This window comes from Podarcis bocagei (assembly GCF_964188305.1).
Source record: "Podarcis bocagei genome assembly, chromosome: 6".
Classification (NCBI taxonomy): Eukaryota; Metazoa; Chordata; class Lepidosauria; order Squamata; family Lacertidae; genus Podarcis; species Podarcis bocagei.
This window is the reverse complement of record NC_138130.1, coordinates 27,524,958-27,549,843: the sequence shown is the minus strand read 5'-3', so window position 1 is coordinate 27,549,843 and position 24,886 is coordinate 27,524,958. Positions and strand designations below refer to the sequence as shown.

The following is a 24,886-nucleotide window of genomic DNA, read 5'->3' as shown; positions in this document are numbered from 1 at the left end:
TCATACAGGCGCACCCTTGCTTGCTAAAACTCATGCAAATGTAGCCATGGGAATCAAAAGGCACCAACAGTTGCAATATCTCAGGACCAGCTAGTACTGTGTAAATAAAGCTACATTATAAATATTTTTTAAATGACGTTAGTAATGTGTTCTGTTAAAATGCATAGGTCAGGGCAAAAAGCTTTATTGTCAACAGTTAAGTGCACATAATTTTTACAACTGACTTCTACACAAATACATACAAATGCCGGGCCTTGCCATTCCATATATTCCTCTGCCCTTGCTTTCAGTTAGTCCATTTTTTGCTTAAACCACATCATGTATCGTGTTGTCTTAGTGAATATAAGTGTTTCCCACTTAGTTGCTTCTGTTGCCCATGGTTCTAAAACACCCGTCAGAAACCAAGTGCCTTTATAGTCAACAGCGCTAAAGCTACCTCTAGCCAGTAGTTCTCCCGATACTTCACGGCTATAGCCACAGAATTCCCTTGTTATCAGTGTCCTGTTGAGGATTTGCTTGCATTCGTCTCCGTTGAGGTACAAAACCGACAGCTCCGCCGTTGAACCCGTGGAGGTATTTACATCTGCTTTCCAGCCACTGAGAGTGGCCTCCCGTTCTGAAATCAATACGTGCTCCGCAAAATCCCTCTCTGGGATGCATATGGGCAGGTGGTGGCTGCTGCAGCCAATGTGCTGTTCGAGTTCCAGCAAAGCCAAGTTGTTCTCACCGGTGTCACTATCATAGCGGATGTGTATGTTTATCTGTTTCACAGGTATTTCTTGCCTAGCTCTTTGCAGCCTGTTGATTCCTGTGCAAGTAATGATGTACCCGTTAGTTGTTGCAATAGCATTTGCTTGGAATAGGCTCACATTGGCAAACAGTTATTATAGCAATAGTGCCTTGAATTGGAATAAGCACATAGCCATTTCTCAATAGGACTTAACGATATTATACTCGGGCGATACTGTTAGTTTCCAAATGCATCTGGACTGCCAGCAAATCCTTTTTTGGTGAGAAGAGCAAACATTTGATATGGAACTCGCAGGAATGCATGTGTATGTTTACCGCCCTTTCACCCTAATTTTTATAGGGGCAGAAAGAAGAGAAACCACAGAATGCTACAACCTTAAAGGTAAAGGTAAAGGGACCCCTGACCATTAGGTCCAGTCGTGGCCGACTCTGGGGTTGCGGCGCTCATCTTGCTTTATTGGCCAGGGGAGCCAGCATACAGCTTCTGGGTCATGTAGCCAGCATGACTAAGCCGCTTCTGTCAAACCCGAGCAGTGCACGGAAACAGCGTTTACCTTCCCGCCGGAGCGGTACCTATTTATCTACTTGCACTTTGACGTGCTTTCGAACTGCTAGGTTGGCAGGAGCAGGGACGGAGCAACGGGAGCTCAACCCGTCGTGGGGATTTGAACCGCCAACCTTCTGATCGGCAAGCCCTAGGCTCTGTGGTTTAACCCACAGCGCCACCTGCGTCCCATACTGTTGTTGGAAATGTCATTTACTCTTGCCCAGGTCAAATCCTGAGTGGGTTGACTTGGCAAAGCTAGGAAAGTTCTCTAGAATTCTTACAACTTTTAATATGGATTTGGTAAGGTTGGGTATGTGTCACAGTCGCCTGCTTATCTTGGAATGCAATGGTGAAGTGTAATCTTTTGTTGGTTATCTACACCAATTGCCTGAAGCAAAGTGGTTGCAGTCTTGTTAATAATAGTTCCTGCACAACCCCCAGTGTGAAATGTACGGGAAGTGCACAAAAAGTACCTTCATGCGCTTTTGCATTGCAAAGAGGAGACATGCCTGAGATGGCTGTGAGCTTTCAAAACGGAGATTTGTCATTGAAATTCTACTCAATATTGATCCGGAGTAGATTCCAATGTATAGTTAGCAGAGTAAAAATTTAAACACCTTGCAGGATTCCCCCAAAATAGAACAGAGGCATTTCATTCAGCAGAGCTTTACTGCTACTGAAGGCAAATGAGCATAATGGTCACAAATCCAGTACATTCAGGATTAGCACTGTCTATAAGAAATCCAGTTGCAGCAGACTAACTCACACTTACAATAACTTGCAATAAGTCTAAAACTTAATACAAAGCATACTATGTACAGAACACCACACCAGAAGGAAAAGATACAAAAAGAGAAAGTGTGAAATCCAGCCTCCATCTAGCCTATTATTATAGTCAGCAAGACCTTGACAGAAATAAATAACAGGACCAGTTTAAACCAGCTGTAATCGGCTTCTCTGAAGAAATAACCCAAACAACATGAACCTTCTGCTTGTTTCTTTCACACAGATAATTCAAGAGGGTGGTGGAAGCTTAAGTAGAATAGGAAAGATCTCTACACATCAGATCAATACTTTATGTACTAAGAAATACAAACTGACAAAAGGGTCATTTGGCTACCTACCAATCACAGCGATGACGGGAGTCAGCCGTGCACATTCAGCTGTAGTCAGGACAAAGTTAGTTTTCAGTAGAACACCACCACAGAACCATTCTCCTTCTGAGTTTAAGAGCAGGACCTTGAAAGTACGGAAGACAGTACATGGCTCTGATTTAGCAATTTTAAGTCCATAGGGCAGGATACATTGTTCTTCTGCACCCCATTGCTGCTCAGAGCACAGCATCGGGAACACACTATTACAGAAGAAAAGCTTATTTCTGCTGTAACCACCACCAGTCAAAGGCATGTTGAGTGCACTGCAATTTGGGCAAAAGTTTAGAGGGGCAGTTGAGAGGAGGGAAGAGAGCAAGCTGTGGTCTGAGCAAGGAAAATGGGGGCAGACCTGCCTAAACACTGCTTAGGCACATACTTACAGCAAGTCTAGATAAAGGTTGTGTTCAACATTTCACATACCTGCCAAGGGAATCCTATCTGGATTGTTTCGGTTGCATCCAGCTGCACTGGTAAGTGGTCTTTATGTCTGCCGCATGCACACTGATCTAACAAAGGTAGGTAAAAATATGGAGAAATAAAACCAGCTCTGGGAGGGGCGAAGGGGGGAGTTCGTTGGGAGTTGGGTGGTTGGTTGGAGTGGGAGTGAATTGGGATAGAGTCTGTGGGGAGGTTGAGTTAGTGTAGCGAAATAAGCTGAGTCAGGAACAGTTAGGAGCTAGGAAGACAAGTAAATATCTGAGAGGTGGTTTAGTGAGTGAGAGCAGGTAGCGGAAGTTATAGGTCTGGATAGGCACCCCACGATTGTAATGGACCGATACCGTTTATGAAACCACACGCTTGTTAAACTGCAATAAATAAACAGAAGTTTATGTTCCAATTTAACCCTGATTGGACTCAGTATTGTACCAGGTAGGGCCTGGGTGGTGGCAGCGAGACATAAAGTGGTGGCACAGGGATCAATAGACGGTGAAACGTCCGGGGACCCTGTGTGATCACCAAATGTACATAAGGGCTTTCAGGGGAGGGGAAATCCCTGTAATTCTTAGCAACCCACTAAGAGAGGCAGCTATCCCCGTTTCACAGAAGGGGAAGAATGAGGCAGCCAGAGGCTTGCCAAGAGCAGCCACTGGATTTCATGACTGATGCGATGACTTGAATCACAGTTCATTTTCTTAACTACTATGGTACATTGGTCTGTATTGTTGCCTCCTAAAATATTTTTTTCCTTTTCCATTTTCTAGACTTACCTTGGGGAAGGCATGATTTAGCGTCTTGCCCAAGTTCATAGGCTTTTGCGCATGAACAGCGGTACGACGTCAGTTCTGGATAGCAGAAGTGCTGGCAGCCCTCGTTTATTTCATGGCGGCACTCATTTTTAGCTACAGGGGGGAAACACATTTAAAACTATAGAACAAGCATTTAAACAAAGGACAATGTCCAGTGATGTCCACTCACTTATGCAGAGGAAATATCCTTGTACAACAGGACTTTTGGTTTCATTTCTCTCTGCTCTAGACTCTGGTGTACCTCCCAAAATCTAATCTAAGGGCTTCCTCAAAACTCCAAAGCAGTTTTGGGGGACTTCAGGAGGGAGACGTGAAGGAGAAGTCATGTTACGCAAGCAGACGCCAGCTTGTACTACGGTATATCAGATCTCACCCAAAATTAACAATCAGCTGAAATTATCTTGTATAAATTAACATGGGCTCCCTTTCCCTAATATTGATTGCATTTGTTTTTTGATGTTCAATTATTTCCCCAGCATCTGCTGGCTTACCACTAGTCCCTATTTTTGTGTGAGATACATGACACTTGCAGCATCCATTAATTCCTGGCTGCGTTTCCCAGCAAAAGACTAAAGCTGTAATCCAGCTGTAACAGTCAGATTTCACTTTTGACTATGGAAGTCAAGAGTTTACCATTTATCTTGGGAATAAATTTAAAAGAAAGCAATCCATCCATCATTCGCCTGAAGAACAACTGCCTTTATGATCAGAAATGGCGAGTTAGGTTCAGAATTGCACCCGTGGGATATTCTTATTAGAGAGCTGGAGGGAAGAGGTGACTCATCAATTTATTCTCCCTGAAGCCCTCCGTGCATCCTGAAAATCTGTTCAGGATGTGGTTGTTAAGACCCTCCCACAAGCAGCATGGAGGTGGCATGAGAAGCTGTAGGAGGAAGGCGGTGATTGGTGGAAATCGCCTCCCATCACCATCTGTTTTAAAACTGAAGCATCTCCCTAGATCTCAGTTCTATCCGCAAACAGAAGGATCAAATATGTAATATCTTGCTTGTCAGACAGAAAGGGGGACAATTGTGTACAACGCCCTTGTGAATTTTCCTCTGGCACCTAGTTAGCTATTGTTGGAAGATGGAGATTAGTAATGAGTAATTAATAATGATATTACTTGACATAGGCTGGATCTAGACAAACCAAAGAAGCATTTCAGGTTAAAGCTTAAATTTAAACAGGGAAAATAGGTTGAGAAAAATGGGACTCCACATCGCCATCTGGTGGCACAATGTTATATTTAGAGAGATTGTAGGAAATGATGTGGCATGTCCTTTTTTATAAAGAAAACATTGCCATTTACCAAAAGCACAGTTGGCTCCTTCAAAGCCATCTCTACAATCACATGTGTAGCTTCGGATACTGTCCTTGCATACACCATTATGCAGGCAGGGGTTGGAGGAACATGGTGCACCATCTGGGGCCGGTGGGAGAGAGGAAATATTATTAGTAAGTACATTTAGAATAGTGAGAATATTTTCTGCTGCTCTTCTGCTGCTGCATCGAAATTGTTTTTGTGAACCCCATTCCCTCCCCTCTAAAAACCCACATTTCAATAAGGGATGCTGCCCAGTTTCAGTAGTCCTGATTTCAGAATGTGAATCTTGGCAACTCTTGGAAGGCATTATAGAGGTAAAGGGACCCCTGACCATTAGGTCCAGTCATGGCCAACTCTGGGGTTGCGGTGCTCATCTCGCTTTATTGGCTGAGGGAGCCGGCATACAGCTTCTGGGTCATGTGGCCAGCATGACTAAGCCGCTTCTGGCGAACCAGAGCAGCGCACGGAAACGCCGTTTACCTTCCCGCCGGAGCGGTACCTATTCATCTACTTGCACTTTGACGTGCTTTCGAACTGCTAGGTTGGCAGGAGCAGGGACCAAGCAACGGGAGCTCACCCCGCTGCGGGGATTCGAACCACCGACCTTCTGATCGGCAAGTCCTAGGCTCTGTGGCTTAACTCACAGTGCCACCCGTGTCCCGGAAGGCATTATACCATCAAGTTAATCTGTATCCAAACTGCTTCCGAACCCAATTTTTCTGCCTGCTTGCTTGCTGCTGCTCCTGCAGTGGGAAGGGCAGAAATTTATACCCTTTGCAATATAGGAAGCTGCTTTAAACTGAGTCAGGCCAATGGTCCACCTCAGTTGTCTATGCCGATTGGCAGCGGCTCACCAGGGTTTTGTAGAGGGAACATCTCCTACCTGGAGATGCCAAAGATTGAACCTGAGACCTTCTGCGTGCAAAGCAGATTCTTTGCCAGTGACCTATGGCCCTCTGACACTTGGAATGCAGCTGTGTCTGCAGCCCAGGTGCCAGGAATGCTGGGAAATTCAGCTTTCCCAGCAAAAACGTGCAAACTCTATTTTCCCGCATTTCTGGCATCTGTTTCACAGCTGTAGCAGAGTGCCAAGTACCAGATAAGTCAATTTGGCTCATAAGTGGACTTGGAATAAATCTAAACACTTCCCAAGTTTGAAACAGAATAATTGGGTTTTCTAGACCAAATTACTAATTGGACCAAAGCCTAACTGGAGTGGTTTGCCTAATCACTTATTTCAAGGGCAAATTTTCTGCAATAATTTGGCTCGCACCCTACTTCTGTGATCATCTAGTTCATGAGGCAAGTCCAAGAATGGAGGAGAGCTGGAGGAATTGAATGGACTTGTTATTTATGTATTTTCCTTGCCACAAAACAAAAGAGCAAAAGGAAGTGCTATATTAGCCTCATAACATATACTCTATTATCAACAGATTTCCTTTAGTGTAATGAGCAACTCCAATAAATCCCTTAGTTTTTAATATAATATCCAATTTTAAAAAATGAAATATGAAAAACTACTTACCAAAGTAGCCATTCCAAAACTTGTCCTGGGGAAAAATGTAATTTTTTTGTTTTTAACAGTGAACCATTTCTCTCTCTCTCTCCCTCTCCGCCCCCCCCCCCAACATATTGTACCAAATATAGGATTACCACCTGATTTCTCTGTGTGATTTTGGACAGAAAAAGTTAATGGGGTCAGAAAGGCTGCTTAAAAGATCCTTAATAGTAAGGGGTGAGAACCAATGTGGTACAGTGGTTAGAGTGCCGCACTAGGAATTGGGAAACCAGAGTTCTAATCTCCACTCAGCCTAGACTACCCCACAGGCTTGTTGTGAAAAATAGTGCAAGAATGATTATATCTTAAGAATTTATCATTGGTTCAGCAATTATTGCGTCATGAATTGGATTTCAATGCCAGGACTACAGCTTGATTGATATGCCCATAAAGGAAAAGTTGAGAATACATACAGTTTTCTCATTGTCTTCGAATACTTCTCTAGCCTCTTCATATGTGCACCTTTCTTCAAGGCATTCTCTTTCCAAATTACCTTGGAGGAACTCTTCGAAATACATGAATCTGGCACGCTTAGACCTTGCAACAACTTGATTTGCATCCCCGGCCGACAGAAACACTGAAAAGAGGGAAAAGGTGGAGGGGAGCAAATAGATGTTGCCCACAAACCTACTGGGAGCAATCTCTCTCCATGTGTATTTCGCTTCCTATGCATGGAGCGATCAGAATAGCTTTCTGTAGAGTCAAGCTGGGGAAACTTATTCAACCTTTCCAGGCACCCTTTTGAGTAGGTTGTGCTAGTGGTGGGTAGTGCCACAGGCAAAAGTGTTCCAGAACTTTGAAATGTATTTCACAGACCATGTGACCGAACCACTAATTTTGGCTGCATCTGATGAAGCAGACTCTATTGCTGAGAGCTCACATATATACATGCGTATTACCGTATTTCAGAAAGTGCAAATTTGGTCAATTTGGCTTTAAAAATGTGAACCAAATCAAATTTGACTACCATATAAACTGCATCTATATAAATCACGGAATCTGCCATGTGAGTCAAACCAACTAAGTTTTCACCTAAACATTAACTGAAGAAGACTGTTTTGGAGGGGAGTAATTCTCAAAGGTACAGATTAAATAACAAGTCTAAAAGCCCCCGACTCCCATGTTCTCTCGTATTCATATGAGAGAACATTATATATATATATATATATATATATATATATATATATATATATATATGGCAAATTAACACTGTTGTGGACAAAACACCATACCTTTCGATTCTGCCTGATGAAAAATGAATGCAAGGAAGAGAAATATTGTCCAGTTGTTGTGAGTTCCCATTTTGGTTCCCTTGGAACAGTTAACTGGATTTCGCCTGCTTAGCTCTTGGGTGAAGTTACTGAATGACTAAAGTTTAAAGTTCAAGAACCCAGTAAGAAAACAAAAGGGAAATGGTAGGGCCTAATGTTTACAAATGGAAGCTCTGAAAGAAAGGACTTCTTCCCTACAGAAACAGAAAACAAGTGGCTGGGAGCATTCCAGGGTATCTCTACAACTGACCAAAACTTACTCTGTGTTGTGGCAAGATATTTCAACCCCCTTCCCTCAGCAGCTGAAAGCAAATTGTGTTCTGTAAACGGGCGAGGGCATTGAAATACCCTAGAACTTCATCACACCAGCCTGTTGTATGGATCTCTTGGGACTCTGTCACTGAACTAGGACACATGAAGCTACTTGTCTGCCCTAATCCAAAACAGATTGCATACATTCAGTTGCGATTACAGTTTTGCGATTTGTTCCACCCAAATGGTTTTTAGGAATGAGATGCTTAAGAGCGTAATTGCTGTAAATATGTGTACGATTTGCATTTGGCTTATGGATGTTAGGATTTTAGGAAGTTGGAAAACGCTGAATATTATTCTATTGAATCAAAATCCCTCATCTCTAACACTTTTTGGGAGGGGAATACACATTTCTAGCACTGTTTCTGCATTGGTACTTTGCGGCCACAAGAGGGAGAACACACACAATTTAGTGGACAGGCTTTCTGCCAAGCTATAGACTGGGAGATTGTGAGTCACTAGAAAATGGGGCTACAATTCAGTGTATGGAATGAAACAAAGATCATCAAGTATTAGCTATGTACATTCTCTAGCCAGATAAATACAGGGAGGTTGGCCCACTCAGATGCAGGCTAGCAGATGATTTGTGATTTCTGAACAGGTTGGAATACTAACTGTTATGTACTCAGTTGAATAGGATCCAAACTGCAGCAGTCTGATTGGTCCTAGAACAATAGGATCCAAACTGCAGCAGTCTGATTGGTCCTAGAACAATAGGATCCAAAAGGCAGCAGTCCGATTGGTCCTAGAACAATACAGCAGTATGATTGGTTGACAGGAACTACCCAATCATGCTCCAGATAGAAGTGAATCCACAACCTGATTGGCTTACAGTAGAATTCCGGAATTAGCCAATCATGTGCAGCCCATTGTGTAAATAATGTATATAAAGCAGATACTTTGAGGGGATTCATTCATTCCTCCTCACCACTATGAGCTGAATAAAGAGCATGAAATCACTTTGCGACTATGAGTATATTTCACTAACCTTCTGTGGCAGCTCTCAACTCGCATGGCCTGATAACATGCTTTCAAAAAACAAAACAAACCCAGCAGCGTCCACAAGGCATATAATTTGTTGCTACTGTAAAGGATGCGTTGTTGAAAATGATGTATAACAACATAGCGTTTTCCCATCAGATAAACGTTAACACTTTCTTTTATTATGGCATTATAGGGATGGGGGAAGAAATTCAGTTCAGTTAGCATTTAAAGGCTAACATGGAATTTGTGCTTCTATAAACAATACATGAAGCAAAACATACTTCAAAACCTGCACTTCTCCGAATTTTGCAATCCAGTTCTCCAGACAAGTAAATGTGCACAAAAATGCATGTACTAGGTGGGCACAGAGTACATATAAATGAAAATAACATACAAGAATGCATTGCATTAGGCAAAACTACGTACTATATTGATATTTCTTGTTCAGGAAGAACACCTGAACAAGGCTTTTGAAATGAAGAGGCCATTAAAGTAACATAGTGTAAGTCATGCCTCACCAAGCTGGTGCCCTCAGGATGTTTTGTACTACAACTCCCATCAACGCCAACCAGCATAGTTGTGCTGGCTGAGGCTGATGGGACTTATAGTCCAAAAATAATCCTGGTTGGCAGAGGCTGGTTTAAGTCCTAGGCAAAGTGACCTATTTAATTCACCCGTGGAAATGCCTGTGTGAAACACAACAATAGACCATGATCAGGGAGACAATGGTTGTCCTCTCACACTCCACCGTGTTACAGCTTTGGACGCATTATTCTCCTCAGCCAACCTATGAATCTCGACACCTTGGTATAAATCCCATATTTTCCCTCCCTTGCACACCCTTCCCCCCAGCTGATTACACCAGTCACAAAATAAGTGTCCCAGTATTGAGTGACATGTGGTCCTCCGCTGTCTCCCTGACATGCATCTTGGGCTACGGTATGGTAACCAGCACAGAACATATTTTCAGTGATCGGGAAATTGCTGGACAGCTTGCAGATATGCCTCTCAACATAGGGGACATCAATTTTTTTGAGCGTGGCGGATACTCGGCCTCTTTCGTGGAGGCGGCCAAAGCCACTGATCATACCCTTTCCTGCTCTCATCAGAACTTGATTTGCAAAGTCGGCAGTGGGAAGGCATGCAGGGATCACGTTCTCGGAAAACTGGATAGGGGTCTTCAGCTGAATGAGGGCTATATCGTAATCATAGGTTGCCAAAACAAATTTTTGATGTACGTATATCTTCTCCACTGTATGAACTGTCCCTGTTCTTGCGCTCACCGTTGTGTTCACTTCCCCTGTGTGAGAACAACACAGTATAATTATTATGTGATATAAATATGAGGTGCACTGGTATTCAAACTGGGTGGTGTTGTTATTAATCTCTCTCCCCCCCCCCCCCAGTTAGAATATACGGTAATAAAAACAACACTTGTCCATGACATTTGATCCAGAATAAATACAAAACTTGCTGATCTCTTCCCAACTCATCCAGTCTTTGCTCATAAAACTATGTCTTTCCACCCTCTCAGAACCCCAACGTCTGGATGTATAATGATAATAATTTTGACACCTATTATTTGACACCTGATAATACATTTAACCAAATTAACAAATAAATTTTTAAAAAATTCAATGGAAGAAAAAATGAAGAACAGAGAAGGGGGATGAAAACGGCAGTATTTTCTGAGATTCTGTGGCAGCTGCCTGAGGTAAGCAAGGGTTGTGCACACCTCCTGAATCGCCAAAAAGGTAAGAAAGTCCCACCAGGTATCTTCAAGATGATCTGCATTTTTTCTAAGGCTGCGTACACACTATACACTTCCTGCTAAATATTTGAAGGACATTTGAAGCGCATTCTTTCATTCAAAGAATTCTGGGAACTGTAGTAGTCTGCTACTGGGAATATTTCTGGGACCAGTCTTCCCACTACGCATAGCGAGGGCAGCTTATTTCGGGAGTCACAAAAAGGTTGGAAACCAATGGCAATTTGTTATTGTTGCATTTTTTCCTGCCAGGAAAGGGAGGAAGTACTTGTGGGATTTGCTCTCTCAGGTGACAGAATAATTTGTCCAGCTTGGGTTTTATGTGTGTGTGTGCCATTTGCTGCTCTGCCTCAGACAGGCCGGCCCTAGACGTTCCATGACTTGCGCTTTCTGTGGGTGGGTGCTAATCCTCCCTGCCCCCGCCCCCGCCAGTGTATTTTCTCAATTACCGCTGATATTCCAAAGCTGCAAGTTGCCCCACGGGGGAAAAACACCTTCTTTTGATGAGCACCACAGTTCATCCCCAATTCATTCACACCCACCTGCCTACTTCTGATTTCTTTTTTTAAAAATCCCACATGAGATCAGTAACACACACACACACACACACACACACACACACACACACACACACACAACCACAGCTCACAGCCAAAGGCTTATTTACAAAACATGAATTTACAAAACATGAATGTTGGTGAGATATTGAGCAAGATATTAAAAACTATTAGTGATTACCTCTGTGTACCTCACCTACCAATTTTTTGTGTGTTTTGTTTTACAATTTAGCGTCTTTGAATAGGTGACAAAAATCGAAAATACCCACCAACAACAACTTTCAGCGTTTTTGTCTGATTTATACAATGAGCCGCGGTAAGCACATACATGGGGCTCAAAATGGTGCCTCCACAAAACCCTTCTCCTGCATCATCTATCAGAAGTGCCTGAAAAAAGAAGCAGGTACAAAAATCAGGATTGGGTGAGTAAGTAGCTTTTTTTTCTGAGGGAGAAATGACACCGTAGGATGTATTGAGTCTTGTTTCTAGAACACGTGTAAGAATCAAAATAAGGCAGAGCCAAATGAGGGGGGAAACCAAATAAGGACATACAAAGACAGGGAAGAAAAGAAAAGAGCAGATTTACAAAAGCAACTTTTAAGTGCCTGAGTGACGTGGTGCATTTCTGTCAGGGGTTTAATGGGAAGCAGGCCCGGATCTACCATTAGGCAGAGTGAGGCGGCTTTCTCAGGCAGCAGGGGAAAGCTAAGGGGCAAGGAGTGGGAAAAGCTGTGAGGGCCATACAGCCTGGCCTGAGCCCCATAAGCTAGCCTGCTGCCTGCAGGTATAGTGAAGGACTCTGCCCCATCAACTAAGGCTGAAGTAAGAGTTTATGTACAGAGAATGGAGGTGATGCCATCTTGCCCTTTGCCTCAGGCAGCAAAATGCCTTGATGGGAAGAGCCCAGGGTTGGTTAAGGAATCGCCAAACTCCAATTCCAAAAGAGATTCAGTCAGGATGGAACATGAGCTACATAGTCTACTTCAGAATCTGAAGTCCTGTGGGTAACCTGATGAGGCTGAAGGTTGCAGGCCCATAGCCCTGAATCTCTTCTTGTAAAAGCTATTTATTGCCTTTAAAAAAAAGAAGTTTAAAAACAGGTAATTTAGCCAACCACAGCCTGGAGTGGGGATCCTTGCTGTTCCCCACTTTAATACAATATGGGAGCAGCTAAAAATGATAGAATCAGTGTCCATTGTTAAATATGGATAATAAATGAATATGGTATATAATATTTATACAAGATACATGACAGAGTAACTTACCTGCCAAGGACACTGGCCCAGTTTACAATCCTCTCCGTTAACTATTCTGACACCACGGTCCTCGTCAGGATCTTCTTCGGTCCCATACAATGGCTCTTCAGCTTCGGGACCAGGGCTTGGGACAATCTGTGTGTCATTATAATCCAACTCTTCTAAATAACTTGCTTCTCTCTTTGCCACCTTCTTTTTCTGAATCCGACCACATGGATATGGAACTGCAAAAACAGCATTTTAAATTAGGCAACACAACCAAGCCAACTTGTGCCAATGAAACTGTTATGTACTGAAGTTCTTACCCTGGGCCAGCAGGGGGATACTGTAGATAGTTATGCAAATAAGGGATCGAAAGTGACGTTCAGTGATTGGATAGTTTTAGAAAATTGTTACAGTTACATTGTACTGGAGCTCTATATAAGCAGGCTGACTGAACCCTTCAGTTCAGTTCTATTCTGGCCTCTGAATAAACAAGAGCTGTTTGAGGAATCGCTGTGTCGTCTGATATGTTCACCCACAACTTAACAGAAACAAAAAGTCAGTCTTTTAAAATATGCCTTTTCCTATGGAGGGCTGAAATATTCTTTTTATTATTATATTTATTTATGCCCTGCCTTTTCCCCTGAAGATACTCAAGACGGCTTACAGATAAAAATAAGAAGCACTAAAACCATAGAAAAAATAATTAAAAATTAGAATCTATAGAATTAAATCTCCCTCCCTCCCTCTCTCTCTCTCTCTCACACACACATCTATTTAAATTTTACAAAAAAATACAAAAAAAAAGCGCGGCACAAACCCCCTCATTAAAAGCAGCCAGTTTCCAAAGGCTGTTGGAACAAGAATGCTTTCACCTGTTTCACAAGGAAGGAGCCAGTCCAGCTTCTCTAAGGAAGGAATTCCAAAGTTTGGGAGCAGCCACAGAAAAGGCCCTGTCCCACATCCTTACCAAGCATACCTGTGAGGGTGGCGGGAGCTAGAGAAGCGTCTCTTCCAAAGATCTCAAAGCCCAAGCAGGTTTGTATAAGTCCTTCAGACAGCTTTGACCCAAGCTGTTTAGGGCTTTCTTAGCCATAACTAACACTTTGAATTGTGCCCAGAAACAGATTGGTAGCCAGTGGAGCTGTTTGAAGAAGAGAGTCATATGCTCCATATAACCAGCCCTGGGTCAAGAAACTGGCTCCTGGATGTGGCTTGGATCCAGGAAGATGAAAGGTGGACAAAGTAGGAAAGAAGGGAAGTCAGAAGACAAAGACCCATTGAACTCAATGGAGCATTATTTTTGAATAAACATTTGTAAGAGTGCCTTACGAACCTATGATTACTTAATTTTCCTGTGACCAACTATCTTTTCATTGCACCTTTCAAATATGATGAAATTTAAAAAAGCACAGAGGAAAGACATAGGTCACCTTAAAATGAAAATATCAGCTAAAGGACCTTCAGATCTAATGGTCAAATGAAATTCTTTTTGATTAAAAAAATTCTCTTTCTCAGACCCTTAAACCACATCAGAATCTGTGCACCCACAGTTAGAAACAAACTATATATCAATAATAAAGGATGCAGAACACAAAGTGTAGATAGAAGTATTTTGTGGTTTTATATTCTGATTTTATCCTGTCAACAGCCCTTAGACCTGTGGGTATAGGGCGGTATATAAATCAAATCAAATAAAATTGAAATAAATAAATAAATAGATGCGGAACATCACAGAGGTTTAGATAGGAAATTAGGGTTTAACTTTAAAATGCATCTTTCATGGCTTATAGTAACTAATCCTTTAAAAAAACAAACACTGATATTGCTGGGTGAGGGAAAAACGAGGGGGGAAAATAGTACCTCCAGTGTCTCTCTTAAAAAAAATTTTTTTTTTGTACTATGATTTATTTTAAGGTAGAAGTCAAAAGAACAAATTCTATGGGTGCTTCTGAATGGCTATTTATTGTGATATGGGTGCTCTTCGTGCATGCAGGATTTTAATTTTGCAGTAGCCAGAAAACGTTGTCAGCATCAATATGTCAGCCCATGTCCCTCTTCCTCTTCTTTAACTTATTTTGTGAATAGGAGACACAACAACTTTAGATTGCTGAAGACTCCTGGAAATTTATGGATTTATTTCAGAACATGAAGAGAAAAAATGGAGATAAGAAAGTTTGAGAATATCCTTGTAAAAGGGGAAAAGCAAACTCGAAATTAAACTGTTGGTAGCATTAAAAAAGATAATGCATGCAAAAATGCACCCCCAAAATAAGAATATATACTTATAACAAGTTGCTTCAACCAAACAAATGGCTTCATACCTGTAGGAATGCAGGATTGTCCATTGTTTTCCAGAATATATCCATTGGCACAAAAGCATTCAATATTGTTTTCTACAAGCTTGCAGAACTGCTTACAGCCACCATTCTGCAATTTGCAGGATCTTTGTATGACTGTATAAAAAACAAATACATGAGTGCTGAAGAATAAATTAACACACATTCTTCAGGCAATGGTTAAAATGTTTTTGCACTGGGTAATTCCTTTGTGTTCTCTACTGTTTAAGCTAAAGCTCTATCAATGGACAAATGGGGCAATTGTTGAGGGTCACTGAAAAGCCAACTGCTTTTCAGGAAAATTGGTTTGTAGTCTAGCCATTCCATGACCGCAAGCCTGAGCATAACGTCCTCCAAGACGTAGCAGCAATTGTGTGCTTTGCTCCAGTGGGAGAAACAAAACAGGAAGCCTCGTTTATGTTTGAACCAGAAATCATGGTTTGTTGTTCCCTAACAAGCCACCACCAGCAAGCCAACAAAAGAACAACAAATCGTGGGTCAGGACTGGCTAGCTATCGTGGTTTGCTAGGGAGCAAGAAACCACAAACCCTGGAGGAGCGGAGTAGGAACAATTTGGCAGGAATTGCTCATTCACAATAAAACACAATAAGCCAGATAGTCAGGCTACCATTATGTGCAAACGCAACCACTGTGTGGATACCATAAATGCATAGGGACGTAAGAATCAAATCTCCTGGATCAGACCAGCATCTTATTCTCAGTGGTCAACAAGATGGCCATGAGAAGCATTCTTAAATACTTATCTAATACATATGGGAATCCTGTTTTGCTCAAGTTAGATTTAAAGAGGAACGTTTACTTCAACCCTGCAGTCAGATGCATAAGCTCTCCCCTTCCTTAGGATCTCACCGTAGCAAACATTTAAAAGGATCAGGGAACTGAAATGATAGGTGATGTCTGCCTCTAGTTCCCAGCCGGTGCCATACAGCATATTATTTATGTGGGGGGGGGGGGCAAAGGTAAAGGTAAAGGGACCCCTGACCATTAGGTCCAGTCGTGGCTGACTCTGGGGTTGCAGCGCTCATCTCGCTTTATTGGCCAAGGGAGCCGGCGTACAGCTTCCGGGTCATTTGGCCAGCATGACTAAGCCGCTTCTGGTGAACCAGAGTAGCGCACGGAAACGCTGTTTAACTTCCCGCCGGAGCGGTACCTATTTATCTACTTGCACTTTGACGTGCTTTTGAACTGCTAAGTTGGCAGGAGCAGGGACCAAGCAGCAGGAGCACAGCCCATCGCGGTGATTCAAACCACCGACCTTCTGATCAGCAAGCCCTAGGCTCTGTGGTTTAACCCACAGCGCCACCCGCATTCCTAGGTGGGGGGAGAGTCCCCTAAACCAATAAATTAATAAATGGTAAGATTTTGGGATATGAAAGGAGAAATACAAGCTGCAGAGGAAATCCTGGCCTAGCCTATGCAAAAGGACCTGGCCAAGCATGGGCTGTTACAAAACAATGCAGAGCCACTGAGGACCATTGGCAATGTAAGAGAACTGTCAGGGGTACCAACATGAATAAAATATTGTGGGGGCCCGGGTAAGCCTTGCCCCACATAATCTATCACATGACGCAGTGCACACACAGCATTTGAATGGGAATGTCCATCAACTTTGAGGCTCAAGTCCCCACGAACGCCAGGAGTTGGCTCCTAAGTTTCCGGTGTGAAGAGAGACAGGTTGCCAGGGTAACTAGATGTAATGAGACAGGAAGAGTTTAGGGGCCTTTCACAAAGCTTGGAATAGCTGAAAAATGCAGGACAATTTAGGCTGGCTGGCTGGGAGAGATGCCTTGGACTCAAATACTGTACTGTTGTGAGGGACAAGTCCCTCTTGAGATCTGTAGTCCCTCCATCTAAATTCAGGTGTAAATATGTGAATAAATCCTATTTCTTAAAGCTACGACAGCCTCTGCCATGTCTTCAGTTCTCCAAAGGAACACAGACCCTGGTTGAGGACAAAGACCACAGTTCAGCAGGGATTGGGGTGGCCTGTTAAAAATGGGATCTGTGTTTCACAAAGAGAAGGCCTGGGAGCAACGTGCTCCTGAAGTAGAAAATGGAGGGAGGGAGACCAACAACCTTCGAGCCGGAAGGAAAACTAGCAGAGAGAGAGAAATGGTATTGGCAGTTCCCACATTCATAACAACATATTTAGAAATGCTGTTCCGTATCGTCTCAGCCTAGGATGCTTCTATGGAGCTGTATGGAGCCCACCCTCAGAGAACGTGGTGAAATAAACCAACAAAAAAGAGAGTCACTGCTATTTTGCAACTGAAACACAACTTACCACTATCACAGTTTGTCCCATCATAGCCATCCAAACATGTGCAGGTATATTTATTAATGCCATCTTTGCACGTTCCACGGTCATGGCAAGGGTTTGAAGCACACTGATCCCCATCTAGCATTTTGGGGAAAAATATTTGTGTAATATAATTTCTTGTTATCCAAGGTATTAATGAATGTGTTAAGAATGAAAATATGAGGTTACCCGGTGTCACTTTTTATACTGGTTCCCCAAAGTTCATCTAGTCCAACTACCTGTCAACATAGGGCTTCTACCACTATGATGTCCCTGATAGGTGGCCAGTCAGCCTCAGCTTTGAAACCTCTTACAAAGGAGAGTCCACCAGCTTCTAAGGTGGTCTGCTCCACTGTTGCTACAGCTCCTGTGCCTAAATCCTGGACATTATATTGAGGTAAGTTCCACTGAAATTAATAGAACTTGCTATGGACTGGGGTCTTATAAGCACACTTATTGTCGATGTGTGGGGCATATAGATTAAGAGCTAAGGGTTCAGCTTTCATTCCTATTGCAAAATGCTGATCATAAGTTCTTGAAACAGCTGCTCACAGCTCTAAGAGTTGCTGCCATCCTTTGAAAACAGGAAACCACCTTTGCAAACGTGGATTGTAATCCCTTGTTTGCTTTGGCTCTCTCAGTCTCACCCCTACCAAAATGTAAAACTCTTCCACCAGCAGGCTTTGCTTCTGTTGTTTCAAATATATATATATGTTGAAGGCACCAATCAGTCAATATGTGGCATAGGGTCTTCCTTTATCAGTTTTATGCAGCCATGGGAGAGTGGAAACACACAATTTAGCATCTCTGAACATGTTTTCTACTAAGATACAGGCTGGGGAGCATTAAAACATGGAGCTACAGTTCCTTTGTCACAATCAAAGTAGTTCACATTAACCTGGAACAACTAAAAACTGTCCTAGCTAAGAAGTATAATTGAATCTGAAATAACAACAACAACAACAACAACAATAATGTATATCCTACATTAGTCATACTGTGAGTAGACTCATAGAAGTCAAGCAACTCAAATCTACTTGGATTATTGCCTTAGTTGGATATTACCCAATGAATCAACTAATTTATTTCTTATCTAATACATATCAACAGCATTTTAAAGAAATACTTGGTTGGAAAAAAATATGGATCTCTTACCTACATACACATTCCAGAACTCCTCCTAATAAGAAAACAGCAGATTTTATTTACAACAATATAGCAGTTCTTCCAACAGCAGCAACAGCAACAGCAGCAGCTCTTCCCAAAATCTGGTCATGTTAGAGCTCCAATGCCTTACTTCACTCTAGCTGTGAGCGCTGTCCCAGAAGCACAGGTGTACCTGTTACTTTGCATCCTTACTCACCTCAATGAGATAGTCTTCAAACAGACTCAGCAGAACCCATCAAGAAATGTAGACCCACTTGTTAATTTTCAGACCACATATTCATTGGGCAGCAGTGCTGCTTTTGTGATCCACCTTAGGTCAGGCTGTAACCCAACTGAGGACCAGTATAGACAGGCCAACAGTATAGACAGAGTCTGCCAATTAAGGACATCTTTCAGTCCTCTGCCAATTTCTGCTACAGCCTGCCGCCTAGCATAATGGAACTGCTTAAGCCACCTGAACTGACCTAGCAAACAGTACCAAACTTGTGTTGTAATGTAACCCACCTTGGGACCTTAGGTGGGAGGGCGGGTAGATTAAGAAGAATACTATGTCAAGTATCAACAAGAGCTGTGCATATATTCACAACTTCAAACAGATCTGGGAGTATTTGCAAAAAATAATTGCATTTGGTTTAATTGCATTTAAATTAATGTACATTTAATTAATGTGTTAATTAATTAATGTATTAATTAAAGTATTAAATTAATGTACAATTAATATTTAATTGTATTTAATTTAATTGGTTTAATTTTAGTATTTAGTAATGGCAATTGACTGCCATTATTAATACTAAAAGACAAGAAGCATTAGCTAACTGAGAGACAATCTTGTACTACCTGGACTAAGGCAACTTAAGGGAGGATTGCTATTTCAGAGTTCCCCCTTTATCAGTTGCAGATTCCCCTCTTTCCTACCTGTGGAATTCCTTTATTACCTTTACTCTTGTCTTTCTGGCTTGTTGAGCAGATGGCCATAATTTATGATAGGTAAGGGTGAAACAGACTACTCATGAAAGAGTCTGAGAATTATAAGGGGGTGGAATTAAATAAATGGCTTCTGGCCATTAAGTGCATTGAACAAAATATTTGAGTTTTTTCTCGCATTGCTGCTTTTCCGTAACAATTATGAAGTGTGAGAGGAGCATAAAATATTAGAGGGGAAGAAGAGAAATGCAATGTAAAGGTGTTGATTGATGCTTTTCTTTTATTTCTCTTTTGATAAACAGAAACTCTTTCTTCCAAGACTATGATTCTATGATTCTCCTTTCATAGAAGAATTGTCACGTAAATAAACAAGGAGATGATGTGTTGCAAGCAAGTAGGTAGCTGCTGTATTGTTAATTTTGTTTCATCACTGTAATGTTTGTAACACTCTAATATTTCTAATAAGTATGCCACATGAGTGTTAAGTTCCTGTTTTTCTTAACTTACCATAGCTTCTATGCCTTAAGTGTCCTTAATACCTTGTTACCTACACTGTTAACATTCTTAATATTTCTAATGATTTTAATGACTTATGTTTTTGGTCTTGACTGTTCTATATCTTATGAAGAACCACTGTATCTCAGCTGTTTTTGTACAGTAATAAAAATAATATAAATATGTTAATAAAATATTAATAAAGGAATCAGCTGCTGCACACATATATGTAAGCATGGGAAAAGTATCATTTAAGATGCAATATAAAAACAGGGCCAACCACACACTACTGAGTGCACCTTCACAACAGAGTTGTCAGAGTGGTATTATTCAATAGACAGTCTTGACCCTTCCTGTTTGTCCACTCCCTTTTTCATTATTATTATCCACAATTTCCCCCTCCTCTGCTTTGTCTAGGACAGGGATGGGGAGCCTGCAGAATGATGTCAATGGACTACCATTCCCATCATCTCTTACCCTTGACATTGCTGGCTGGGACTAATGGGAGTTGGATTCCAACAACGTCTGTACAGTCCCAGATTCCCCATTCCTGGCTTAGGGAGAGAGATATGGAGAGATATGGCTGGGTTCCAGTTTGTTCTCCAGCTGGAAGAAGCAATAGTAAGGAAGAAGAGGGGGAAATAGTAGCACATGGAGAGAACGCTAGGGTATTGCAGGAGTAAAGGTAAAGGTAAAGGTAAAGGGACCCCTGACCATTAGGTTCAGTCGCAGACGACTCTGGGGTTGCGGCGCTCATCTCACTTTACTGGCCGAGGGAGCCAGCATACAGCTTCCGGGTCATGTGGCCAGCATGACTAAGCTGCTTCTGGCGAACCAGAGCAGCGCACGGAAACGCCGTTTACCTTCCCGCTGGAGCAGTACCTATTTATCTACTTGCACTTTGACATGCTTTCGAACTGCTAGGTTGGCAGGAGCAGGGACCGAGCAACAGGAGCTCACCCCGTCGCAGGGATTCAAACCGCCGACCTTCTGGTTGGCAAGTCCTAGGCTCTGTGGTTTAACCCACAGCGCCACCCGCGTCCCTATTTGCAGGAGTAGGAAGCTGTTAAATACAGCTGACAGTTCCACTGTGAAGGCACGGCTGGTAGAACATAGCTGTCGACCCTGTTTTGATCTTGCTCCAGAGGACAGAAAGAGGCAGTCATATGAAGGCAAAGCAAACACACTGGCCAGCTTTCTCCTTACAGTTTTCTCTTGGTTTTCAAAGGCTTCTCTGGCTTCTTCCTTGGAGCACCTCTCTTCCATGCACTCCCTTTCAATGTTTCCCTGCCTAAACTCCTCAAAAGGAGAATTGGCACGCTTTGCTCGTTCCAAAAAATTGTTTGCCTTTTTATCCTGTAGAAACACTAAAGAAAAAAACAACAACAACAAACAACCACCAACTCATGTCTTGTATGCATATTTCAAAACACATTACAGAAAACTGTTTTGCATTTATAGATAAATGTTGCACATGGTTTCACATCTCTGCTTGTGATAGAAAGCACACCATGGTTCTTTCTCTGTCTCTTTCCGTCTCATGTGCATGTTGTATGAGGCAGCATCCACAGGGCAAGTGATTCAGTTCTTAGGCTAGACTGCCTGGCTCATATGTTTGCCTATGGAGTTAAGATAAGCCACCCAGTGCTTGTGGTGGCTGCTGCTCCCTAGAGGAGGTTGACTTACTTCGCTTCCAGCCTTCTCATATTTCACTTGGGGGGGGGGGGAGGAGAAAGCCACTCCCATTTTGCAGCTGAAAACAGCAAGCTCATCCCCACCCCAGCACACCCACTGCATTTCAAGTGGCATTTGCACATTGTTGTACACACCAGAGTGGGAGGAGGGAATGTATTCACTTGATGCACACTACCTGTTGGGTTTTTGCACCCCTTGCAACCTGCTCCCCATCTGTGCATGTGCTGTAATCCTTGCATGAGCAACGGCTGTCTCAAATCCACACACCTCAGCTTAGCTGTGAAAGTGGCTTAAATTTTCCTTTTGAATTGAAACTGGTTTGAAGGAAAACACATCAAACAGCAGGACTGCTCAAGAACCTACAGGATAACTCTGCATGGCAGGTAACTCCATGTGTACATGGATCCAAAAGGGAGGTGGTGTGGGTGTACTGGAACCAGAGGAAACAGCAATGTGTACACAGCTTTAGTTGCTCCCACAGCAGTAAGGTCCCTCTGAAACCTCTCACGATCATTGGATGCTTTCTTTCCATACAGCATGGGGTGAAGAAACAGGTGGCATAATAGCTTGTAGTTGCAGGGTGGGTGGCTAACACAGGCATCAGGAGACTTCCCTGGTCTATGTCTCAGGAATTCTCAAAATTCCTACTTAGACCACCATACTGGATTTCACTACATGCCACGAAGATGTGGAAGTAAAACCCATTATTCTGGGATTGCCACTCTGCACATCTTGTAAGCAGTCACTTTCTGCAGGCATCACCTTGTTGCTTTCAAAATTGCACACACTCCATCTTTTTGTCATTTGCTCCTTTCAGGGTCTGTAGTCTGTTGATGCTCTGTTGACTCTCTCTCACCAACTCCCTGGGCTCTGCCTCTAAAGCCTGATGGCCAAACACAAAGCTCTGGCCTTATCTTTGGTTCTTCCTCTTTCTCCCCCCTCCCCAAATCATTGCAGAAATCTACCGATTCATCTGCAAAATCTCAGCTAAAACCTCAGCTGCATGCTCTGGTCATCTCCCACCTTGACTGTTCCAGCTGTTTTCTCTGGCTTACACCTTTCATACCTCGTTCCTCTCAACTCTATCCCTCAATTTCTACTGCCCAAATTATTCACTTCTCCAATCACCCTGAAAATTCCTGCTCTAAAGTTTTCAATTGCATGGAAAAGCTTATTTTGCCTCCACATCTGCTGTTATGCTAATAATTATCAGCCACCTGCCCCAGCATTTAAGTTGCACATCAAGTGCAAAGGTGCTTTTAACATCATGTTGCTTGGTCCCCTAAACTGGTGGCCATCACTACATCGTGTGTGGCAGTGAATTCCATAATTTTAACTACCTGTGGTGTGAATAAATACTACCTTTTGCCTGACCTATTCCCTGCCAACCATTGAGGACTCCTGAGAAGAGGTTTATGAAGACCCAAAATGGGACGGTATCACTTTTTCACTATATGCTATTGTTTCCGTGCCCCTAGTCCCATCCCATATTGGCCACTTCAGTTCCCATTGTAGCCAAAGCACATGAAGAAATACAGATCATCATTCGTCTGAGCTGAGTGCATGTGATGTACATTATAATCCTAATCAACTGTACTGAACAGTGGGTTACAGTTAAATTAACATGGCTTGCTTCCATGCCCAACCAAGTGTTTACTAACAGGGTATTAACATTCATAAAGCCTATATTGCTTTTGCTGATGACATAAAAATGAATTTAAAACACCAAAGCCAGCTACTTGTTTAAAAATATCATTCCAGATTGCCAGTGGGGCCTTGTTATATTGTATGTGAAATTTTTATGAAATTATGCAGTTCATAGCAACATTGGTGTGTTTGAGAGAACAAGCATATTAAATTTATTGCCACAACTTCATTGATCTGTGCAATGTTATGATTCCCCCTCCCCAACTAAAACTAGGTGCATTTCTTCATTTCACAGAAACATTACTTCCACTATCATTCTCACCGTTTCTTGTTTATTAACTCCTTCTGTGTCACACTTTTTATTTTTCTGGGGACAATATTAGATATATGTTTCTGCCTTCCTCATCCGAAACATTTATTTGCTATATGAAGGGCTCTTTCCCTTGTCATGTATATCATTTTCTCTCCCACCACCCCGTAGCTGAAAGAGAATGTATTTTTACCATCTCACAGACAGAACTACATTCCAGGGTGCTTTCCCACACCATTTAAATCACATTGAAAGCAACACCCCCCAAAAAAGAATTTTGGGAACTGTAGTTCCTCAATGCATTGTAGCTCTGTGATGGGTAATCTATAGTTTCCAGGATTATTTGGGGGGGGGGGAGTGCTTTAAATGTATGGTGCATATGCAGCCTTGAAATTAATTCCCACACCATACACAGGCAAACAAGATGCATTATACTGTATAATATACTGAGACCCTTTTGGTGGAGAAGACTTCTCCTAATTTGTGACCCTTACTTTCTTCCTACACACAAAGGAAAAATAATAATTCTTATTCAAAATAAATGAAAGCAATTGCAAGGAGAGAGAGAGAAATGATTTAAGGCTCTCTTACCATTTCTTTCTGCCTTCAGGAAACTTGACAGAGAAGTGAGAATCAGAATGAGGAACAGCTGGCTAGCCATGGTGCCTATCCGTGGAAAAACAACACACTGTTCTACTGCAGGGGCTAGTCGTGAATAAGGTTCAAACAGCACACTTCCTGTTGCTGGGCTGCACCTCTTATCACACATAACAAACGGGGTTGTGTTTGGATGAGGATTATCCAAATTATTGTGCTGAATGATAAGACATCCTGGTCTTTTCCAAGTAAGGTCATAAGAGGCAGAGTAAAGGCAAAGTGGTGCCTTGGATGCTTCAAAAAGCAGCTTCCCTTGCTTTTCTCCTCAGATATTTAGGCACAGAGGAAGTGTGTCTGTAAGTCAAAAGCTGATTACATTTACGGAAATAAGCCCTCTGTTCACAAGAAAATTCAAAACAAACCCATTTGGGCAATTTGTTCCTAATGAAGTCTCTTCTCCGCCCCCTCCCCTTCCCAAAAACATTTTGTCATGGGTGTCCCTTTTGCAGTATCTGAACAAGAAAGTAAGAGAGAAGAAGTGAAATGCATATATTAGGGGTGAAGGTGCCTAAAAATGAATTACGTTAGTGAAAATAATATTCAAACATGCTTGCAAAAATGCGCACCTTAGGTCAAAACTGCACACGAAAGCATGGTTACTAGGAGGTATTTGCACTAAAAT

At 42.2% G+C, this 24,886-nt stretch overlaps 2 protein-coding genes across 2 annotated transcripts; both read right to left on the bottom strand.

Annotated features, from left to right (window-relative positions):
- Positions 1 to 168: 168 nt before the first annotated feature.
- Positions 169 to 8,030, bottom strand: PROZ (protein Z, vitamin K dependent plasma glycoprotein). The gene is made up of 8 exons (XM_081198535.1): positions 7,813 to 8,030; positions 6,994 to 7,157; positions 6,548 to 6,572; positions 5,008 to 5,121; positions 3,660 to 3,791; positions 2,872 to 2,957; positions 2,422 to 2,536; positions 169 to 808 (listed from the first exon to the last, which is right to left on the bottom strand). The coding sequence occupies exons 1-8, from the start codon at positions 7,880 to 7,882 to the stop codon at positions 291 to 293; spliced, it is 1,224 nt and encodes a 407-aa protein (XP_081054661.1). The 5' UTR covers positions 7,883 to 8,030; the 3' UTR covers positions 169 to 290.
- Positions 8,031 to 9,304: 1,274 nt separating this feature from the next.
- On the bottom strand, positions 9,305 to 24,651 carry F10 (coagulation factor X). The gene is made up of 8 exons (XM_081198474.1): positions 24,199 to 24,651; positions 21,162 to 21,322; positions 18,525 to 18,549; positions 17,355 to 17,468; positions 15,035 to 15,166; positions 12,738 to 12,952; positions 11,742 to 11,859; positions 9,305 to 10,447 (listed from the first exon to the last, which is right to left on the bottom strand). Exons 1-8 carry the CDS (start codon positions 24,374 to 24,376, stop codon positions 9,900 to 9,902), a joined length of 1,491 nt encoding a protein of 496 aa, XP_081054600.1. The 5' UTR covers positions 24,377 to 24,651; the 3' UTR covers positions 9,305 to 9,899.
- Positions 24,652 to 24,886: the final 235 nt, after the last annotated feature.

Excerpts from the sequence above, each read along its gene's own strand:
- F10 (XM_081198474.1), bottom strand. The coding sequence starts at position 24,376 with ATGTGTGATAAGAGGTGCAGCCCAGCAACAGGAAGTGTGCTGTTTGAA. Across the intron at positions 12,953-15,034 it reads ACAATCCTGCATTCCTACAG|TTCCATATCCATGTGGTCGG; the intron begins GTATGAAGCCAT and ends CTGTTTTTGCAG. Across the intron at positions 10,448-11,741 it reads AACGCTGAAAGTTGTTGTTG|GGGAAGTGAACACAACGGTG; the intron begins GTGGGTATTTTC and ends GTTCTCACACAG.
- PROZ (XM_081198535.1), bottom strand. The coding sequence starts at position 7,882 with ATGGGAACTCACAACAACTGGACAATATTTCTCTTCCTTGCATTCATT. Across the intron at positions 7,158-7,812 it reads TCATCAGGCAGAATCGAAAG|TGTTTCTGTCGGCCGGGGAT; the intron begins GTATGGTGTTTT and ends CCCTCTTTTCAG. Across the intron at positions 3,792-5,007 it reads AGGAGCCAACTGTGCTTTTG|CTAAAAATGAGTGCCGCCAT; the intron begins GTAAATGGCAAT and ends TCCCCCCTGTAG.